Source organism: Dermochelys coriacea, chromosome 22 (assembly GCF_009764565.3).
Source record: "Dermochelys coriacea isolate rDerCor1 chromosome 22, rDerCor1.pri.v4, whole genome shotgun sequence".
Classification (NCBI taxonomy): Eukaryota; Metazoa; Chordata; order Testudines; family Dermochelyidae; genus Dermochelys; species Dermochelys coriacea.
The window spans coordinates 12979843-13002672 of NC_050089.1; the positions used below are offsets into that span (position 1 = coordinate 12979843).

The window sequence follows — 22830 nt, forward strand, 5'->3', positions numbered from 1 at the left end:
AAAGCCATTCTAAATCAGAGCTGTATGAGTATTTCTTGAAGCACAGAGGAAGAGGTGTGTGTATATAAATTATACAATCATATTTTGAAGGCCCATAATTTTACACCCCTAACTCTGTTTTTTCCCCTAATGGCAAGGTCTATTAAACTCAAAATATCTCTTTATTATTATTTGCATTGTGGTACCACCTAGCAGTCCCAGCCAGTAGCAGGGCCCCGCTGCGCTAGGTGCTGTATGAACACAGTGAGAGATAATCCCTGTCCCAGAGATCTGAAAATCTAGACAAGGAATACAAAAGGTGGGAAGAAAAACTAAGTACAGTGGGGAAAGCCTGTTGATTTTACTGGGAGTTAGGTGTCTAAATACTGTTGAGCATCTGGGCCAAAATGACATCTCTAAGATCCCACTGCAAGATACTGGCAGAACCAGGAATAGAGCCCAAGTCTCAGTGTCACAGGCCAATGTCCTGTCCACTGGATCATACTACTCTTTTGCCAAGAAGACACTTAATTACTGTTTTTTTTCCCATGTGATGAAATTCAGCAGCCTAGATCTCACAAGCAGCCCTACAACAGCCAGCCAGGAAGTAGTGGGAGCAATATGCAATGGATAAAAAACAATTGTAAGGAAACAAATGGTAGTTTCATGCTTCCAAAGAGAAGTGAAACAGAAGTGAGAAAATACATTTTTAAACTGATTACAAAGTACCTCGGCTGTATCCCTTTAAAAAGCGTTTCAGAACTTTAACCAATGTGTGTTCATGTGTTCACACACCCCAAAACCAGCTGTTCGCTCCCTTGCAAAGAGCCCTGTGAGTTGAAAAAAGATATGTGTCGCCAGGAGCTCTGTGTGGCCACTAGAGGTAGCTATACACACACACATGGTAGCTATACACACACACATACACACACACCTGTTCCTTTTGTCTGCACAAAGCACAAACCAGAACCTACATCAATTATTAGGTTTCTAGTTAACTTCTTGTGTTAGTAGCAATTTTGTTTCCAGAGCAGCTGATGCCTTCTCCTTTGATGGGGAATGCTCCCTTAGCGTGGCAACAGGAAAGAAGCAATCTTTTCGTTTAGGAGACATTGGACATGATTATCATGGGTAAATCCTCAGGTCTGTCTGAATTATGCTCAGCACAAGGCCTGAGGAGTGTGGGGGAGACAAGGTGGTTTAAAACCATATTTGCACCCTCTCCCCTCACCGATTAGATCCTGGGGGCAGCCAGGGGCATCAAGGCTGCTCTAATCTCCACAAGCTAGTAACAGCAATCCAGGGGTTGTTACGCAGTCAGTGGGATCCCAGGAGACAAAGTTACTCCTGCCACACCTTTTCTTGTCCCATCTATGCACTTAACCCGGAGGGATGGGACCATGAGGAGGTTGAGTAGAGGCTATGATACCAGCCAGGGATTCCTCTGCAATGGGGGACTATCCACATGGCAGCAATGCCAAAGGGTCCAAGATGGAACTGAGGATTTGCCCCACACAATCAGTGATTATTTCAGTGGCTTCTTAGAAATCAGTTATGAGCACAGCAGGGAGCTCCTCCCATTCTGGCTGCTCACACATTTCAATCAGGCACTGAGAAATCGGGGCCCCTAAAGATGTGTAGAGCATTCTCAAGGATTTCTCCAAACCTCCTAAGGGAAGGAGGGCTCTTCCCTGACTGACCGAGGAACACAGACCTCTCTGCCTTTTACAATATGCTGCACAACCACCAATGGCTAGTTTAAACAACCAAAGCCTCTGGTATTGTGTTTGCAGTGCTGAGTCTGACCAAAGGTCCATCTAGCCCAGTATCCTGTCTTCTGACAGTGACCAAGCCAGGTGTCCCAAAGGGAATGAACAGAACAGGTAATCATCAAGTGATCCATCCTGTTGCCCATTCCCAGCTTCTGGCAAACAGGGGCTAGGGACACCATCCCTGTCCATCCTGGCTAATAGCCATTGGGAACTAAAATAAACACTAAGGGAGCCCAGCCCCAAGAATGCGGATATTACTCTAATTACTGGGAGCTGCTGGGCGCTGCCCTCCTTCAAAATCTGGCCCCAATTACACATGCAGAGCATGTTAGAAAGTGTCCCCAATAATTAGGTATTTTGAAATGCTCAGTAGCTCTTGTCAGTTCTCTACTCAAGCTACACATGACAATCCAGAATGCAAACTGGTGACTAATCAACTTCATGCCCAGCAATGCCGGTAATGCATGAGAGTTTATTAGGTACCCCTTTGCCTGCCTATGATAAGAAAGGGTCAATTGGAGCATCTTTCTTGGTACCATGCATTATTTTTAAGATTGTCTGGTTGTCATGGCAAAAAAAAAAAGAAAAAAGGAAAAGTCACAAATTTAGATGGGGGAAAAGGGGGTCTTGCTATGTGAAGGAATCTACACTTTCCTTTGCAATGATTATTTAAACCCATCTGATGTTAAAACTCCAAGTTTTAAAAAAATCTCAGGTTAGGGCCAAGTCTTTCTTCTAGGAAAGCTCCCCCCACCCACCCCGCAAAGCTAAGATGATGTTCATAGCCCTTCTCCAGACAGGTTCCATTTCTGACCTTTCTTTGAGTGTAGGCTTGTTTTTGTGCCCTCTGTCACCAGTGACTCTAGTATCTGTCTTGTGGGAGTATCAGTTACACAAGCATCTGAGGGCAGGTTTGGGTCCTGTGCGGCTGCAGTACTGAAGGCCACCCCTTGCACCAGCGCATATCCTGCCATTGCCTCACCTGTCCCTAGAAAGCCCTGCCCCCTTGGCAAAACCCACTTTTGTGACCCCTGCCCCGCTTCGCAGTGCATCACCTGGCCAGGTGGCGCCCAGCTGTCTGGGTGCTGGGCTGCCTATGGGCCAGCGCCACCCCCCTGCAGAAGGGGCGCCTCGGGGTGCAGACCGAAACTGTCTTCCTGCCCCAGGGGGGCAGGTCGAACGGCTGGTTCTGCGTTCGGCCTGAAGGCGGCGCTCTTTGTCCCAGGGCCAGAAGCTCGCAAGTGGCTGGCCAAGTTTTATTTTGCAAGTGGCCTTGGGCCGGGCCGGGCCGGGCCTGGCCCGCCCCCCTGCAGCCCAGCGGCAGATGGCCCCGGCTTCACACCTCTGGGCTCCAGCCGGGCTAGGCTTCCCTCTGGCTCCTCTAACTCCTCTGCCCCCGAGGTTAAAAAGCCAACCCCCCAGGCCCACTGAGCTGGAACCCTGCAGCCGGGTGGGGCCGCCCTGGCCCCCAGCTCCAGTGGCTCAAATTCCCTCCTGGAGCTTCCTGATTCTCCAGCCCTGTTCAGACCTGTCTGGAAACAAATCCCCCGAGGCGCTGCTGGCGTGTAAACTCCCCGTCCTGCGCCCCCGGCTCCGTTCGCCTCTGGTTACTTTGGGCGGTGGCCACGGTTCTCCTGGCCGGGCTCCTCTGCTCGAGCGAGTCGGGAAGGGAGCACTGCGCCTCCCCCCGCGGGAAAACGGCTCACGGCGCAGCAGGTTCACACGAGCCCGGGGCAGGAAGGGGAGCAGGGCGCAGATGCTGCTCACCCCGCTTGTCACTCACAGCCTTTGCAGCCGCTGGGCTCCCGGGGCCTCCCTCCAGCCTCCGGTGCGAGCGCGGATGCGCCCGGGAGAAAGCACCGCAGCCCCGGGGTTGGGGGAACGCCCCGCTACTGGGGCACGTGGGGGCGGTTTTGCCTCCCTGCAATTGACGAGCTCCGACTCCAGCCATTTTACAACCTCCCATAAAATCCTCGGTCCATTTCCGATGCGAGGCAAGCGAACAAAAGCCGGGACCAGCAGCTGGCCCCGTTGCCACGTGCCCTGGGTTGTAAAAGCCGGCGACGTGCCAGGGGAGCAGGGGGCCCAGCGTGCCAGCTGCAGGGGCTGTGCAAAGGCTGATTACCAGGCCCCCTCCCCGGAACGTGGGAAATCGCCAGGGGTTTGGCTCGTGACCACGGAGGGGCTGGTGGAAATATGGCAAGGACAAAAGTAGCCTTCGCATCCCGCCGGCACGGAGCTGCCAGGGAAGTCCTGTCACCCCCATTCCAGCCGCCCGCATCACTGCTCCTTCGCTCACCAGCAGCCAGGATGTGCCATCGATTTTCACACCCACCACATCCTCCTCGTGGGCAGTACAGACTGACCCGGACGCTTACTTCCCCGGGCTCTGGAACTGCCAATGCCTGCAAGCCACAGTCGAGCCAAAATATTCGCTCCTCTTGCACCTTAAAGCATATGCCCGTGTTTCAGATCAATACACACTGAACTTATTGGTTGTTAAATCGCTATATTCGCTACCTATTTTGGCTGCAAGGCGAACTATCAGTATTTGTATTTGCTGTAAGGATGTGCTGTTTCAAAGGAATTTAAAAATGACACCAAGGTTGCTTTACATTAGCTGCACCCCTCTTAAATGCGTCTGAAAAATCATCCGGTGATGCTACATTAGCAGCATCTATCTTAAATGTTTCGAAAAGAAAAGGAGGTACAGACCCTCTTTTACACTGCTCACTCCATTAAGTTTTAAAAGGATCGTGAGTATCTGATCAGCTGCCCTTTCATGGAAATCAGGTAACAACAGACAGAGGAAGCCATTCTAAATCTGGGCACAAAGGCTCAAATCCTCAACGAAATCAATAGAAGTTAGGTTTCAGAGTAGCAGCCGTGTTAGTCTGTATTCGCAAAAAGAAAAGGAGTACTTGTGGCACCTTAGAGACTAACAAATTTATTTGAGCATAAGCTTTCGTCAGCTACAGCTCACTTCATCGGATGCATTATGTTCAATAGATGTTAGGAGCCTAAATACCTTTGAGGATCTGGGCCATACAAACTAACACCCAAAACATTTGGTCTTCCTTGTTAGGATAAAATCCTTTTTTTCTTAAGACTCATAAACCAATTCTTATTTGATCTTGTCAGCTTTTATGAGCAACTGCCTACATTTTCCTGTTGCAAAAGGACTAACTACGGACTTATTGGAGCATTTTCCAAGGTAACCCCCCTTGGATCATAAACAGGATTCTCCTACGCCTCTAGCTATCTACAATGTATATTTCAAGCCAAGTAGAAGCCAGTGTCACAGCTGGAGGAAGAGAGATTTCCTAACTTCTAAAATCAAGTCCCATTAGTGGAAATCTGTCCCTTTCTGCAGGAGGCTTTATACTGGATTTGGAAACATATCTAGTATTCCTTTCACAAAATATCCACCTTCAAGTTGTGTCTTAAAGCAGAGCATGTTGTTGTTTTTTTATCCACCAACAGTGAAACTGGTGAGTGTACATTATGGTGAAAAGCAGATATAAAACAGAATTATTACTATGGGGACATTATATCTGTTTTATACTGAAGTTAGGGGCTTTCTCTCCCGTTATTCTGCTGCAATAGTTGGCCCAACAAAAGCAATTAGTTTTTGCATGAAAATTTTTCAGGGCTGGAATAGGGACTTTTCTGAGACCACCTCTGTGCCACTCCTTAACACAAGCCATGTACATTTGTTGAACTTAAGAAAAAAAGAGTAACAATAGCTAAATTAAACTGCTGGTAGATGATTAACAGCCTATCCTGCTTTCTGCTCTAAGCAACTATTCCTGGTGGAGGGTATTAACTGCAGGGCATAGGGAATGTTTACACATAGCGTAAAAAAAGTGGGATTCTATACTGATTGTCCAACGTTGGCCAAAAACATGTCAAGCTACCCTTGCTAGAGCTAAATTGGCTGTCCATGCAAGGATCCCCACACAGGTCAATTCTGGGGGATCTAATCTGAAAGAGGCCACTTTATGGAATAGGTGTGAAGATCATGAACTGGGGAAAATACAAATAAAATCCAACAAAGGGCACAAAGGGGGGATGAGGGTGGGGAACAGAATGAAATAAAAGCCCACTTTGGTCAATGACAGCTACTCTGGTGCCCTAGACAGCGTCTCTATTATGCCACGCCCACCAACTGCCATTTTCACCAAAAATCCTCAAATTTACCCTTAAAATGTGAAAAATTGTGCAAAAATCACCCTGCTTCCTTGCAGAAAGTCCTTTGCAGCTAGCAAGTGAAATATGAGAGCACTGGAGCCAAGTGTGTGTATCTGAGATGAAAATACTGACCAGGTTTCGGGGCATCCGCTTTGTTTGTGGAAAGGTGGATAAAATGTTCAAAATGTCCCAAAAGCAAGGAGTGGGGAAGGCCTCCCCACCAAATCTTATTCCCCAAGACCCTCTGCTACATAGGGATGTGCTGGGTTTCACAAAAAGATAGCCCATTTTGTTAAGCCTTTGAATATTCAAATTGAAAGTATCGCGCAATCATTGATTGTCAAATCATTGGTTTCTAGAGGTTTTAAATACTTGGCATTAGGGGAGAAAAACTCAAACTTATATCTGTAGGTATAAAACATTAATATTGTTGGTCTCCACCTGGAATTTTCACAATGGTCTTGGGTATTCTTTTTTTAAATTTTAAAATTATTGGTTTTTTGTTCCCTTTCCCCCCAGCATCTAGGAGCCCAGGTGGTTGATTCTTCTGCTTCAACATCAGCTGTTATAAAAGCTGCTTCTTCTTTCAGGTCAGAATGTCTGGTAAGTTCAGTTTAAACCTTTTCTTCAAGAATTTGGGGGATGTTTTAATTAGCCTCCATTTTTGGTCATTTTACCTTCAAAATGGGGAGGGGGGGAGAGAAAGAAAAAGTTAATATTTGTATAAGGCAAGGTGCAACCAAATCAGTTTTTAAGTGGCTAGAAGGGAAACTGATCATATGCAGTACACATTATATGTCGAATAATACACACACCCAACGCAAGATACAGGGAAAAGCAAACGTGTTTTGTGCACAGGAATGCAGGGGCTCTAAATAACCATTGTTAAAGTATTTCAGCCTTTTAAAAAATGCAGCTCATCCCTAACCAGCTTTGCAAATTCGGTACTTTTAGCCATTGCTCCGGGGACCGCTGGCACTCAGGGGCTGCAGATTTCAGGGTTAACGTGCCCAATCGCGGGTGCAATTTAGACTCTGGCAACGTAACTCGGCGCTCCCAGGTGATTAGTTGTGGATTTTAATATTCAGGGACGATCTGACCCGAGTGGGACTCGGCAGGCCCAGGACTCCCGATGCTGCACAGGCAGGGAGAGATCTCCCCTTTAGGGCTGCTGAAAAGGGGAAACGTGCCTCCTACACTAGATCCCCAGTTGGGGAGCCCCCCGAAGTGTCCTGGTACCACGTCCGCTGTGACCAGAAGTGGCGCTGCCGGACAGCAAACTCCCCGCGGCCCATGAGGGTGTCAGGTGGGGCTGCTCCCCCCAGCTCCAGCTCCAGCTCCAGCCCCCACCCCAGCGCAACCCCCAACTCCCCTCCCCAGACACCTGCGCCGAGCTCAAGCTGGCTCTGCGCCTGCCCCGGAGAGGACAGCAACTGCATTATGAGGGGCGGGAGGGACACCTGGGGAAACAGCCTCAGATCGACGGGGGCTAATCCTGGGGAGATGGGGGACAGCCCGGCCCCGGGGGGTCCCCGACTGATGAGGGGTGGGGGGCAGCCCCTGTGTTCACCTCCGGCAGGTGGAGGGCCGGGCTCCCAGGCCAGGCTGCGGGGGAATTAGGAGAGCCGGGCTCCGTGCAGAACAGGGCGTGGGGCAGCCAGGCTGGGGGGCGCACAGGATACGGAACTGCGGAGGGGCCCCTCCCGGCCCAGGGGTGGTGGGCGCAGGGCATGCGGAGCTGTGGTGCCCCGGCGCGAAGGACGCGGAACGGGGCAGCCCGGGGGTGCGCAATGGGGTGCGGGGCCTGCCCCGGTCTCCGGTCAGAGCTACTCACAGAGCCGGGCTAGGTGAGGGGGGATCCCAGACCCCGAGCGGGGACCCGCCGCCTCCGGAAGGAAGGTGCCCGGCTGAGCCGCAGCGGCCTCCAGCTCGGCGCCGCGCCGGGGAGGGAGTGGAGCTGGCTGCGGGACGCACGGGGCGCTGCGCATCCCAGTCCCGGCGCGCCCCCCTGCAGCTCCCCGCTGGGCTCGAGCTGCCACCCCGGGGCGCCCGGCGCGGCCGTTTGCCGCCCCCCATCTCCCCGGGGCGCCCTGCCCGCGGGGCCTCTTTCGCACCTCCCCCCGGCCTCCCCGCCTGGGAGGAACTTTGGGGTCCTGGGGCGACCCCCTGAGCCCGGCCGGGGTGCAGCCACGGGACCCGGCTAGCTTGCCGGAGGGTGGGAACCCCCCTCCCTTGTCTTCCACACTGTCAGCTGCCTACCGCTGAGCCACATTGAACCCTAGCTCAGCGCTCAGCTGCGGGAGGCGGGAGAAGGACCAGCCTGGTTGAGGCTGGGACTGGCTCCCCGCATGGATGCTGAGGTTTGCCAGGAAGGTGAAATGAAGCAGGTGCAGACAGCAGGCAGTGCGGAGTGAGGGGACAGTCCCAGGCTGCTGACATGGGGACCTGTCACATCTCCACTTAGCCCAGGCAGGACCCTGCCTCTCTGTTGGCCTGACCCAGAGCCTGCTGAAGTGGGTTTTGGCCCAGGCCCTATGTCCCTAGTGCTCGGTGCCACTGGTTGATGGGAATAGTCAGTATCTGTTTAGTTAGACTGGTCAGTGGAAGACCCTGATCCTGAAAACCCTTGTGCAGGTAGATAATTGTACTATCTAGGCTGGGAAGATGCAACATCCAAAAACTATGGTGATGTTAAATATGTTTTTGACTATAGTGTGGCCAAGGCCAGTCATGTTAGCTGTTTGTCTGGGAGTAACTATGACCAGTTAACATGTGTTAAACAGGGCAGGCTCCAGCTCTCCTAGCAGCCATCTTGTTTAACACATTTCCGAAGGTGATACATTTTCCCAGTGTGGATAAGGCTAAGGAGACTGTTTGCATGCATAAATCTAAGCAGGTTTGCTGGCTCAGGGCCGAAGATGTCAGTCCTTGTAACAGGAGAGGCTTGGAGCAGAGGGTCCCTGTTAAATTTTTCTCTCCTTCAGATTCAAGGAAACATACTTTGCAGTTTTCAAAAATAAAATGGAATGAGCAGGATAAATAATCCCCAGAGAGCTGAGTTTGCAGCTCAATAGAACCCCCTCCTCTGGATACCACACTGATTGGCCTGTGGTCTGCAATGAGGGGCAAGGACTGTTAACACCAGGTACCACGTTAAAGACAATATCACTGTGTATGGCAGGCTGTCAGTAAACAGGCATGTGGTGCTAAGAAGAGACACTATCTGCACTATGATAGGGACAGGCTCCACTGTCAATCTAGCACCCCTGGCAGAGCAGGAGTGAAAGGTGGCAAGTGCCAGCCAGTGGTGGATCAACATGTACACACTGCCTATGTCACAGCAAAGGAGAGGTTGAAAATTGCTGTTAGAGGATCAAACAGGCAATAGATGGATATGTTATAATACCAGTGCATAACTAGGTAATTGCTCCCCATGGGACTGTTCTATTACCCGTCCAAGCAAGGACCGGGTAATGTTGCAGGGTCTCCAAAGGCAGAATATTAGCTGTGAACCAGATCCTGCAAGCCCTTACTCATAAGTATTCCCATTGCACGCAATAGGAATTGGAGCTGGATCCTGCAATCAGATCTGTGTGGGTGGATCTCTGTGCTCAGGGAGAGCTTCAGTACCAGGTCTGATAGCAGAACTGGGGCCATGTGAATAAGGGTTTACAAGATTCAATCTCCCAGGTTACAGTGTGTTTGTCTGTTTTACCAAGTCTCTGCAGGATCACTTTAGAGGGAAATATACTAAGTACAAAATGAAGCAATTCTAAAAACTGAACTAAACTGCAATGGGTGTTAAATATTTCTTCCAGCAAGAGTGTCTGGGGTGGTTTCTTGTCAATAGGCAAATTCTTAAACTACTCCAAATACAAAGTTCTGACGAAGCTCAAATAAATTTCTAAGCTCTAAGGTACCACAAGTACTCCTTTTCTTTTTGTGAATACAGACTAACATGGCTGCTACTCTGAAACCTGACTAAGCTAGGGAGTGGTGATTGTTTTTGCTGACTGATGGAGGCCCACATACATGTCTGAAAAACTGGAGTTGTAGAGAATGACTCCTCTCATTAAAGAAAGACAGAAAACTGGGTCTCAGAGTGATTTTTGAAAGCGCAATAATTTTATTCATAGTATTGTTTAGTCCTATAAAAGAATAATCACCCACATATTTGCATTGTTTTTATTCCTGTTCTTAACATGGTATATGAATGCAATGCCCATGTCTGTTTCCTGCATTGAAAACTTCAGGCTATTGTAGAGATGCAAATTAATTTGACATTATGGTCCAGCAGACAAGGCTGGGAGTTAGAGTACCTGGGGTCTATTTTTGGTTCTGCCACTGATTTACTATGTGATTTTATGCAAGTTGCTTAGGCCCTGATCTTGCAAACACTTACATATGTGCTTCACTTTGATGGAAGTCAGTGGGACTATTCACAATATTAAAAGTCAAGCATGTGTGTAAGTGTTTGCAAGATTGGGGTCTTAATATCTCTCTGCCTTAATCTTCCCATCAGTAAAGTGGAGATAATTGTACTTGTCTACCTCTCTAAAGTGTTCTCTGAACTTCAGGTGAAGAGCTAAGTGACATTCATTTCTTCAGCCTTTGTTACTAAGAAAAAAGAAACTCTTAAGAGAAAACGTGGTCACAATTATATTTATTATATATTAAGGATACATTTGCAAATGGTCTCCAAAGTTCATAAAATGTTACAAGCATATTACAATCATGAAATGGGTATAAGTCATGGTTACAAGGGACCTATGGCATTCTGTAATAACTGATTAACCATTTATTAAAACCTCTATTCATAATTTATAAATCCTTTATAAACTTTGTAAATATACCCTTTATATAAAGTGTGATCAAGAACACTGACTTTACTTTTTGATATTTTAAATATCACCACTCTAAAGTGCCTGCTTTGTTGTTCTCATCCGTACAACCTTGTTTTTAAACTCATTTTTCAGGCAAACCCAAGGTGTATCAAGGTGTTCGAGTAAAGATTACTGTGAAAGAGTTATTGCAGCAGAGGAGAGCACGACAAGCAGCAACTGATGCTACTGTAAGGACAAAATACTAGCTTCTTCCATGTTGTAATTTAAGACTAAGAAACTATTTCTCTTCCATCAACTTAATGAACTCAGAGCCATAGGAGCAGACACTGCTGATGCAGGCAAAACGGAGAGCTTGTCTTCAAGCGGAAATAGACCAATTGAGTTATTCCAGAATAACTCCCCCCATCCACTCCCTGGATGCTCTATTCTGGAATAAAAGTTAGTTTGCTCTGGACTAGTTACTCTGCTCACTTTTATTCCAGAAGGGAGTGCCCCTGTCCCCACAAAGGAGTTATTCTGGAATAGCTCAATTATACAGGAACAGCAGCTCTGGAATAACTCTGCTGGTCAATTTCCCCTGTGTAGACAAAGCTTGACAGACAGGCCTGCTCAGAACCCCTACACAGCAGCAGCAGAAAATGTCTGTTCTGACTCAACCAAAGCCCCTGTTGCCTGCTTTGAGGACCCTCCCATGTAAAGCTCTGTGTTGTACTAAGGCTCCCAACGTGTTCTCCTCTCCAAGAGGTAGCACTCAGAGCCCAAAAGAATGTCATTCCTCCCCCCCACAAAAACCCTCAAAGGCCTTCCATTGTTCAGGGGCTCCTTCAGTCATCAGCCAGGGACTGAAGGCACCAGCTCAGCACAGCTTCCAGCTTCTGCTGGCCCCTGGGGAGGGTGCACAACCAAATCCTCCCAGGGCTGAATGTGCTGGCATCATACTGCTCCTAACTCCTGCTGGCCTAGGAAGGAGGGTCTTAGCTTGGATCCCCAAGGGCTAGAAGCCAGCTCCAAAACAGTTGAAATCAATGAGAGTCTTTCCATTGACTTCTATGGACTTTGGACCAGGTCTCAAAAGCAGTGGTTCTATAGAACACTCAGGCACTGGTGGCCTAAGAGTGAAAGGCCAAGCTCAGCTCTCTCCAGGTGTGCTGGATCCATGCCCAGGAATGAGCTCAGATCCCCTGTGTATTGTTCTGCCACTGCAGCAGCTATTATCCTGTGCCGAGGGAGTATCTCTGTGAAATGAATTTTCCCAGGGGGCAAAACTCAAGAGTTTATTTTCTTTCTTGGTATGGAAACTTAAGAACGAAGAGGCTGATCTGTCAGCAAGAATCGGTATCCTCTCATTAGGATCAGCTACTGTACCAGAGAACTGGAGGGGAGCGAACTTGTTACCACTTTTTTTTTTTTAAAAAAAAAAGAAGGGCATGAGGGGTTAGCCTGGCAATTTGTAGAGCAGTGTGCCTTACTTCATAATCAAGTGAATCAAACTAAAATGATAATTAAAACTGGAGTTACAAAACACAACACAGGGACACACCAGCCTGGCTTCTGCGAAGGAATATCACACTTCTGTAATCTGTTGTAATTCTGAGCATGTTAACAAAACTGTGCCTGCAGGAGATCATCATGTATGTGACAGGTTTCAGAGTAGCAGCCGTGTTAGTCTCTAAGGTGCCACAAGTACTCCTTTTCTTTTTGCGAATACAGACTAACAAATTAGAGCATAAGCTTTCGTGAGCTACAGCGCACTTCATCGGATGCATCCGATGAAGTGTGCTGTAGCTCACGAAAGCTTATGCTCTAATAAATCTGTTAGTCTCTAAGGTGCCACAAGTACTCCTTTTCTTTTTGCGAATACAGACTAACAAATTAGAGCATAAGCTTTCGTGAGCTACAGCGCACTTCATCGGATGCATCCGATGAAGTGTGCTGTAGCTCACGAAAGCTTATGCTCTAATAAATCTGTTAGTCTCTAAGGTGCCACAAGTACTCCTTTTCATCATGTATGTGGTAATCATGTAATCCTTTCACAAAGTGCTTCACAAGAGATTAGTCACCCTGAGGTGAAAGGCAAAGTGCTGTCAGGGGTGAGAAACTGGCCAGGAGACATGAACAGGGAAAAACGATCAACTTTCAACGTGACCAAAGGTTAACATTGAGTGTCCAATGTTCTGTACCAGGATTGATGATCTAGACAAGGGGTGAACAGTGTGGTAGCCAAATTTGTAACGACATAAAATGAGTTAGGTTACTGAACACTGGAGGTTACAGTGAGGAATTTCACAGGGACCTAGCCAAGCCTGGTGAATGAGCAGCTGGCTGGCAGCTGCTGTTCAGTGTTGCCTGATACAAGGTAGTTTCTGGTGCCCTGTTTTAATGTGCATGCATCTTCCATCTTTGTTGTCTCAAGGGGATAATTTTCTCCTTTGACATTTTTCTTTTCAGTTTGTTAAGGCTGGTAACAATGGAAATGTTGACTCTTATCTGTTAACCTGTACTAAAGAAACCCCTGGAAGGTGTTTGAAAATTTGGGATTTTTATAATGGGTAATGCAACTTTTTTCTTCTTTTTTTTAAGAATGAACAAAAACCCCAGAGGTGTATTTCCTTTTGTCTTGAAAGAAAGTTAGAAAGCAAATATGAGCAAAGAACCATTTAAATAGGGCTTGATCCCACTCCCCTTTAAATAAACAAACACTCTGCTGGTGCAGGATCAGGCCCTTAATGCAGGACACTGGCTGCAATCCAGTAAAGCACTTAAGCATGTGAATAGGCCCACTGTGTGCTTGAAGTTACACATGCTTAAGTGCTTTGTGGAATTAGGGCCTTTAATGCATTTCAGTACAACCAGGCCAAAACCTTAAACCTTTCCTTCTCTCCAAATAGTGTATGGAGACCTATATACTGAGGCAGATTTGACACACACAGAACATTCCACTTCTCTTGTAAGTGAGCCCTCTAGCTCAGGCTGCCCTGTGTTTTTGCATAAAGAGGTTGGTAAATCATTACTGCTTCCTGGTTCATGACATTACAGCCTGGATGGTTTTCAGATTTAATCTCCCACCTTCTGCTCTCTGCAGTGGTTGATTGCACAAGAAGCTGAGCAGACTGCAACCTGCAACCACAAATAAAGAGGGTTGGTGAATGGAGCCCTCTAGCACTGAAATGCTGCAGTGTACTTGTTTCTTAAGTGTAAAGTCACCCCTTCCTTCTTCCTCTATAAAATGGCTAAGGACTTACATACTCTATAAATGTTCCAGCTGGGTGTTAAGAGGCTGGACTGAATTAGTCTTAATTTGCTATTCACTCAATGTTTACACTGATTGTTCCATCCACTGAGGAGACTCAAAGCTGGTAGTGCTGGTAGCTTTATGCTTAACAGAATTTATACTAATTATTTGCATCATGGAGGCCCCAGGGATCAGTGTCCTATTGTGTTAGGTACTGTACACATGTGTAATGGAAAGCTAGACTTTAAAGCTTTCTGCAGGACAGAACCTGCAAGTTAACTAAACCCACTCAACTGTAAGTGGGGCGGTTACAGAGGCTACATATTGTGTATGTATAGACCAAACAGAATATCAACCTTGCCAACTCTTCCAGAACTGCCAGGATTCAAATAATGTTTTTTTTCCCCTCCCATACAGAGAATAATTACAGTTTAAAGTGTTAAGTAACTGGGCAAATGTTAGGAAGTTCTTGATGGGGAAATCAGCCACTCTAACTCAGGAACATTTTTGAATGGAAAAAGTGAAGCTCTGATCAGCATAATTTAAAGCCATCTGATCAGAAGAAGCTACAGTCTGAATAGCTAGAGTGAAGTCCCATTGAAGTCTATGTCAAACCTCACTTTTGTTTTCAGTGCAGCCAGGATTTCACCCATAATGTTTGATGTGATTTTCTAATAGGCTTATTGATTTGTAAGTTTCAGTTTACAAATCCTTAGGGAAAACAACATTATCAGTTTTCTTATAAGTCTTGCAAGTATGAGAGTTGCAAAAGTGAAGTGTGCAATAGAACAATTCAGTCTGGTGCGCATGTGTGGTGCTACACAGGGTAAGCAGCACTTGATTTTTTAGTTGTGTTTTAAACACGTTAGCTAACACGATTGTAAATTGTTCCTACTCGTATTGAACCCTAGAGGTTTTTTTGTGTCATGTCCACACTAGAATTTACAATCATGCCAATTAACAAATGTTAAAACATGACTAAAAATTCATGTCTAGACACATCTATGGTGAATTAACAATAATGGAACAATGGAATGGAATGCACATCAGAGTAGCTATGTATTTAATGTTAGAACAATTCATTGTAATGTACATCTATTGTTATCTGGGTGGCACTCTGGAACAATACAATGTTATACAGATTGAGAGTGCTACATAACTAACAGAACAACTGAATGTAATACACACAGGTAATAAAAACAATCATGAATGTTTGCATAAGTAAGTTTGAAAAGTAATTGTGACTTACCTCAATGTTCAGGAAAAAGATCTCCTTTCATCTTCTAAAAGAGAAACACATGCATTTGCTATTTTCCTTCTGTTCTGTTTTGTCAGGTTTCCCGAGGCAGCAGTGTCCAGTTGCCAGAATCTGTTTCTCCTCCCTGCATAGGTTGGTACAAAGAGCATCCCCCTTCTCCCCTCCCCCCACCTATTCCTCCAGTGGAAGTCTTTTTAGTCCTTGGTGCAAGGCTTGAGGCAGGCACTACTATTTAATTAGGAATCCAACCAATCGGAACCTGAAAAAGGTTCACTAAATGCAGATGAGGATGCAGTAAGACAAGCAGGGTACATTTTGTCCTCACTGTAGCAGAAATTTTGTCTTCATATCCATGTAGTTTGCCTTTTCTACAGAAGCTTAGAGCTCCAATTAGTCGGTAACATTTATTACTGGCAGAAAAACACTGCTGTGGTGCCTTCATCAAGATTTCTATCTCTTGGTACTGCCTTCATCCGATTGTCAGATGGGACCAGAATGTCTTAAAGTGTTAGTTGTCTTTGCCAATCATTTAGCTTCCAGCAGAGTCAGTTTCTCTTTCCCCCCCTCTCCCTGTAGAGTTCAGAAGGGGTGTCAGTCTTTTCAACAGAGATGCATAAACAGCTCCTTCCTGGTTGACACCAATATCCAGGAGTTGGGAGAAAAAAAAATATTAGTTTGGACTTTTCAGATTTTATTCTCTAGATGTTGGTAGCTAACAGATCCAGAAAATTTCCCCCTTTCATTTGTAAAGGTGTGCATGTATACATTGCGTGAACAAGGAAATGCTTAAATAATGAATATTTGGGGTTTAAATTTGCTTATGTTAATATAGAAACTTGAGACGCACATAACCTTTTTTCAGGCTGGTAAATCTTTCTTTCGGGTGCATGTTTTTTGCCCCACTGTCCAGTTAAACACTTTGGTCCCAGTCCTGAAAACACTTACGCATGAGAGTAATGTTACACATGCTAGCAATCCCATTGAGATCAACAGGACTACCTGCATAGGTAAGTGTTTGCAAGATCAGGGCTTTGTTATTAACTGTGTTTGAGAACAGCTGAATTTAGCATGAAATGCAGTCAAGTCTAGAGGGCCAAATTCTTATTTATACTGCTCTGGTAATGGATACCCAGTACCAGAGTACTGCAGTGCAAAGAGGTCTTGGTGTAAATGAAAATCTGGCCCTAGAGCCTTTTCAGCTCCTGCCCTCTTCCACATGAGACCAGCTGAACCTAGCTCTGTATCATCTACATACTCACCAAATTTTTCAGAAGTAAAGTAGGGACAGCTCTGGTCTCATGTGTTTTGCCTCTGTCCTTGCTTATGAAGATAAGCCATTTTTTGTTTTAAAGGAGACATGCATCCCTGGAATATGGAGTTTAGCAGAGGCTAAAGGCAAAACCAACTGTTAAAATAGCAGCAGCACACCTCTGAATTACATGCTTTCAGGGTTGCTTTGGATTTATTTTCAGAGTCAAGCTGCAATTTTCAAAGGAGTCTAAGGGAGTTGGATCCCACAATTTTCAAAAGCACTAAGTGACTTAGAGCCTTAGTCATTCAGGCACTTCTGAAAAGTTTCCCCCCAGCCCACATTGACTTTCAATGGGAACTAGGCACCCATCTCACATAGAACCCTTTGGAAATCTCAGTCTACACTTGAGGAGCCTTTCCTCCATGTCTAGACTCACTGTTCTATGGAACTGGTTGCCACACAAGATGCTGCTCAGCACAGACCAGGGTATCACAGTCTGACCCAAAGGAAACATACAACTAGCTTAGCCTCCCTTTGTAAGCACAAGTATTGAACACTCCTTTTTTTCCCTCTTCCTCTCCTAGCACCTTATTTTGATGCAGAACCTGTCTCTTCTGCCCCCAACTATTTCCAGCCACGGCAGTTTCCAAATTGCATTTCCTGTGAAGAAAACCCAAGTTATTTGGAGCAACTGGTTGATACCTATCTTCAGACAGAGCCGTCTATGGACCCATCCCTGAGTGCTCTACAGACTTCTACCCACTATAACCCAGACACCTTCCAGTCAACCCCTCTCTGCTTTAACCAGAGTCTGGTAAGTTGGTTGCATTCTTTACGGAGCTGGACTGGTGGTGTCTAGTTATAGCTTGTACCACCTTGAGAGAAATCACCCAAGCACGTCCAGCAAGGAAATCAAGAAGGGAAACGAAATGGGCAAAATAAAAATCCCCACTCTATGAGGCTCTGGGCCAGTTTTGAAGACTTAACTGGTTTCATGAGTATGATTCATTTCCAACAACTCCACAGCTGGAGGGGAGAGTCTAGGATTCCATGTAGAATTGGGGCTCTCATATCCTGGGAGAGGGCATGAGGAACCTGTTGATCCTGACCTGAGGTTGCAGAATTGAGGCATGTCACTTCTAATACACTATTCTCCCCTACATGGAACCTCTTTAGGGAGGGGCCAGGGGACAACCCCAATCCACCCCCCTGGATCCTAAGGGTTAAATTAATGCCACTGACATGTTTATGCTTATTAAGATACGAACTGCCAGACCAGGTCAGACCATTGTTCCACCTGGTCCAGTATTCTGTTCTGATAGCTCCAGAGGCAGGTGCAAGAACCCCTGAAGTTGGCAGTAATGGAATAACCTGCCCACTACAAAGTTCCTTCCTGACCCTCCTCAGGTAGAGGTTGGCTTATGCTGTGAAACAGGAGGGTTTAAAACTGCATGTAACTAGCAGTTTAGAAAACAGCTATGTTTATAACATGTCATTTAGTGACATGCATTCTACATGCTCACAGCAGGAGGTTTAAAGGACCAACACCAAACAGAGTGCAGTGTTCTCAAATATCCCAGTTATTCATCAGGAAAAAATTGTGGCAAAGCCAGTTACCCCAATGATGTCTTGGTGGAATTTGTTATTCTACACAAACTTGTATAGAACAGAACTGGGGCAGGGCAGCCCCTTTTCAGGGCTATCACCTGGCATATCTGGGACTTCTCTAGCATGCTCTTGTTGAGCATTAAGGCGCCAATCCTGCAGTGACTTGTATCCAGATGGACCCCTCTGTCAGCAGACATTTGCTGAAGTCACTGGGATTCAGGGTGGGTGCAGAGGCCCTCGTGCACAGAGCTCATTGCAGGATCAGGGGGGTGCTTCCAGAAGAATCACACACACATTCTGACTTCTTGATGAGTTCACAGTCACTTTGTGAAGCCCATTGATTTCAAAACTCTGGCACTATCCATGGACCAGGGTAACTCCAGAATGGGGTGTGATGTGGTTGTGCATTCAGGGCCTTGTAATTAAGAGTATTTTTTTTGGTCTGTAGTTATTTGAACACCCATTACTACTGACTTCATTTACCACATTTTCTTCTCTATTGTTATAGGTTCCTGGATCTCCTGCCTCGTCTGATCTGTCCAGCCCATTAGACTTTAGCTACTCCCCACCTCAGTTGCCTCCTTTTGCTCCACTGGACTTCAGCTCTCTTTGTCCTCTAGACACCACGAACTATGGCTATCCTCTCGAGGAGTGCTCCCACCCACAGTACAGCTGCTCCCCCTCTGCCTGCTGCTGCTCATCCTGTACCTCAGAGCACTTGGATACATTCAGAGTATCAGAGTATTTCCCTTATCCAAGTGCAGACTGTATGGACTATCCTGGCACCTTGACAATGGCAGATGATTTCTTTAGAAGGGATAGAAACTATGACATCTGTTACAGTTAATGGAGATGGTTTTATATATGTACATATGTACAGGTATCCAAATCAGCTAACTGCCTATGAACTATGCAAAACATCACTGTCTACTCTACACTACTTCACCTTGTATGCTCCAGGTGTTAATTTAGTCCTCATGGGTAACAATGTTTTAAGACTCACAGCATTGCTCTAGTTGTCTGTCCTGTACTTCATAACAAAAAACAAAAAAAAACCCTAGCTTTCAGTGAATGCTTCACTAAACAAGTTATTACAAAATAAATTTTACACAGATTCCTGGATCACATTCCTTCTTGTGAAGTTTATAAAAGATTCTTTAGGTTATTCTGAGGAAATCTGACTTTTTTCCCAGCCACTGGGGGGGTAGGAAGGGGTTGCTTCTGCTATAATCAAAGGTCTTGCTCTTGCAAATACATATTTATGCAAGTAAAGTGGGGCCTTTGCACATGAAGTCAATGAGCCTCCTGGAGTTTGAAAAGTTACTCAGTTGTATAAGTGATTGCTGGATCAGGGCCAATGTTCTCTCTTCCAATCCATTTCTTACATTTCCCATCTGCTGTGAAGGGTAAGACAATTAGCCAATAAATACCTCCTGTCCTTTTCACGGAACCTCTGTCACATGTCAGACTATACAAGCATCCTTCCAACACTGAAGTACTCTCCTCCCAGTCTCACCTGCTGTCATTGCAACAATGGTTCACTCCCCTTGGTCAAGCTAATCAAGGTCAGAACTTTTCCCAGATGGTTGCTTTTATCTTAGATACATAAGCAGCAAAACGTTAGATTTTCTGCACCATTGAAAAATCATGGTACCTCTAAATATCACAACAGGGCTGGGCTTTCAGAAGGAGACATCCACCAGGAATCCTTACCCCACAAAGTTAGTGCTCTTTCATCTACATGTAAAGGAAAACATTCGGCTGGAGTTTTCAAAATGAGCCGAAGGGAGTTTTATTGCAGGGTGCATCTACTCTGCAAGTGAAGGTGCAATTGTGGAATGGGTAGGCATACCAGGGCTAGCTTTAATCTAGCTAGTCCAGGTAACAATAGTAGTGAAGATGTGGTAGTGTGAGCTAGGAACATTTCATCTTAGATACTAAATATTGGAGCAACACCTGGCATTTGGACTGCACAAGGAGAAATGGGGACAGATTCTCAGCTGGTGTAAATCAAATTGACTTTGAGATGTTGCATGCAGACCCTACATCTGTCTGAATTCACTGGAGCTATGCTGATTTACACCACTGAGGAGCTTGCCAATGGTGTTTTAACAAACTGCAGGCTCCCTATGTCACTGTAGAAATGATCTCCTTAGGGCAATGCATCTTCCTGAAATGCCACAGTGCTCAGAACCATTTGTCACTTTAAAGGACAGCCAGCTGAAACAAAAGCATTACTTTAATGATGATTTAATCTAAGTGGACAAGATATCGTCTGATAAGATCTGCCAAGCCTTCTTGCTTCTCTACACTTTCAGCTCTCATTGCAATTGCCAGTCCAAGTGCCAGGGTTTTAAATGAGAAAATTCTCATGTCGGAAGCCTCATTACCCCAATGTTCAGAAAACCTCAGCTCTTTCCTAGCCAGTGTCCCCATGCTCTTCTGATAGAGCAGAAGGAGTAAGATTCACGTTCAATTAATCCTCCAGCTACAAGTAGAATTTAGAAAGGAATAAGCATTTCCCGAAATTAAACCTAAACCAACAAAACAATCTCTATGGACCATTCAAATACATCTTCTCAGGTAAGAAAAAAAAAACATGAGTACCAAGTATAGCTCACCACCCCAGGTTCAAGATTAGCCCTCTTCTAAAACCAGCATTTTTTCCTTCACAAGCTGTGTATACTACCTCCTTTCCATCCATTCGATTATCTGTAGCGCTACCAAAGTCTGTTCATTTTGGTCAATTTCACAGTCATAGGATTTTAAAAATCCTAAATTTCACAATTTCAGCTATTTAAATCTGAAATTTCAAGGTGTTGTAATTGTAGAGGTCCTGACCCAAAAAGGATTCATGGCAGGGGGGGCAAGGTTCTTGTAGGTGGGTTGCAGTACTGCTACCCTTACTTCTGCACTGCTGCTGGCTGTGGCACTGCCTTCAGAGCTGGGCAGCTGGAGAGCAACAGCTGCAGGCCGGAAGCCCAGCTCTGCAGAGCTGGGCCCTCACTTGGCAGCTGCCACTCTCTGGCCACCCAGCTCTGAAGGCACTGGTGCAGAAGTAAAGGTGGCACTGCGTGGTATTACCACCCTTACTTCAGCGCTGCTGCTGGCAGGACGCTGCCTTCAGAGCACAGTGCCCAGCCAACAGCTGCCACTTTCTGGCCACCCAGCTCTGAAGACAGCACAGAAGTAAAGGTCGCAATACCATGACCTTGTAAAATAAATTTGCAACCCCCCTGCAGCTCCCTTTTTGGTCAGGACCCCCAATTTGAGAAATGCTGGTCTCCCCCATGAAATCTGTATAGCATAGGGTAAAGCCACACAAGGGACCAGATTTCACAGGGAGGGGGAGACCAGATTTCATGGTCCGTGATGCGTTTTTCATGGACGTGAATTTGGTAGGGCCCTACTTACCTGAAAGTCTGCCTGTTCTGTCATCATCCCACTTCCTTTCTCTTCCATTTCCTTCCTTTGACCCTGCTCTCCTACCAATTCAATCTCCATTCATCTTGCAGCCTCCAGTTCGCTCTGTAGGGTCTAATTCCACTCACTGGCTTACCTTCACTGAAGGGTGGAAGTCTTACAAGCGACTCATTCACTGGATGTTTATAGAACCCTCTGTTTGTGACGGGGTGACAATTGCATGGGGCATAATGAATCACAATAGGATTCTGTAAGCATCAGAAGGCTAAGGGTGAGATTTTCCAATGTGAACATGGACCAGATCCTCAGACTTTGTAAATTGGGATAGCTCAACTGAGTGAAGTAGAATGACTCCAGTTTCCACCAGCTGAGACTCTGGACCCATTTGTATAAACATCTGATTCTTCTGAAGTTTCCACCCCTCTCCCCCAAACTCCCAGTTCCTTGCATAGCAGGGAAGTGACAGCACAGCCTGTCTGCTGCCAAATTCCTCCTTCCCTCCCACATCTGCATCCAAGGCATCTCCCCACTTTGAACCCCCCCCCTTCTGCATCAAATCCTCATTCTTGCCCTCCAGACTACCCCTGCTTTTCTCTCATCTCCTGCCACTCTCACTCTGCTAGTCCCACTTTCCTTCATTTCCACTGGCTCTTTCAGGCAGGTGGTAGAGGGAGCTGTCTTGGAGAAATATTCTGCCTGGCCCTGTTCATCACATAACTTGTCCCTCTATTGACTAATCCTGCTTTTCCCACAGGATCACTCTGCTATGTCACACTCTGATGATGTATGAGAACAATGCTAGTGAATAAATATAACACTTACGGGCACCAATATCATATATACCATGCAAAATAAGCCTATTCCCTCTCTTGCCACCCATCCTGCCCTGTGCCTGGTCATCACTCCCTGCACCAGCCAGATCTCATATGCCTCATGGCAGGAACGGCATCTGTCTTCTCTATAAAGAGAGCCACACACACCTATGGCATTAGACACAAATGTTTAACAATATCACAAGGATACATCATGAAACTATCATTATTTGTGATGCAAGTCTTCCGGGGTGGTGAGTAGAGGGGGCTGGTACAGAAGCTGGCTCTGCCTGCTTTTTGCCACAGAAGGATATTTGTCTGCTGATCAGCTATGACCAGAGTCCATCCCCTTCACATTGGCTTAGTGGTGTCAAAGGGACAGAGAACAAACTAGAATCTGGTCCAGGATATCAAAGTCAGGGTTCCTGTAGTAACAGTATTCCAGCCATATTCATCACA

At 46.1% G+C, this 22830-nt stretch overlaps 1 protein-coding gene across 1 annotated transcript; it reads left to right on the forward strand.

Annotated features, from left to right (window-relative positions):
* The first annotated feature begins 9375 nt into the window (after positions 1-9375).
* On the forward strand, positions 9376-19174 carry COLCA2 (colorectal cancer associated 2). Its single transcript, XM_038380413.2, has 5 exons — positions 9376-9412; positions 10919-11013; positions 15354-15408; positions 17113-17342; positions 18645-19174. The coding sequence occupies exons 1-5, from the start codon at positions 9376-9378 to the stop codon at positions 18981-18983; spliced, it is 756 nt and encodes a 251-aa protein (XP_038236341.1). The 3' UTR covers positions 18984-19174.
* The last annotated feature ends 3656 nt before the right edge of the window (positions 19175-22830 follow it).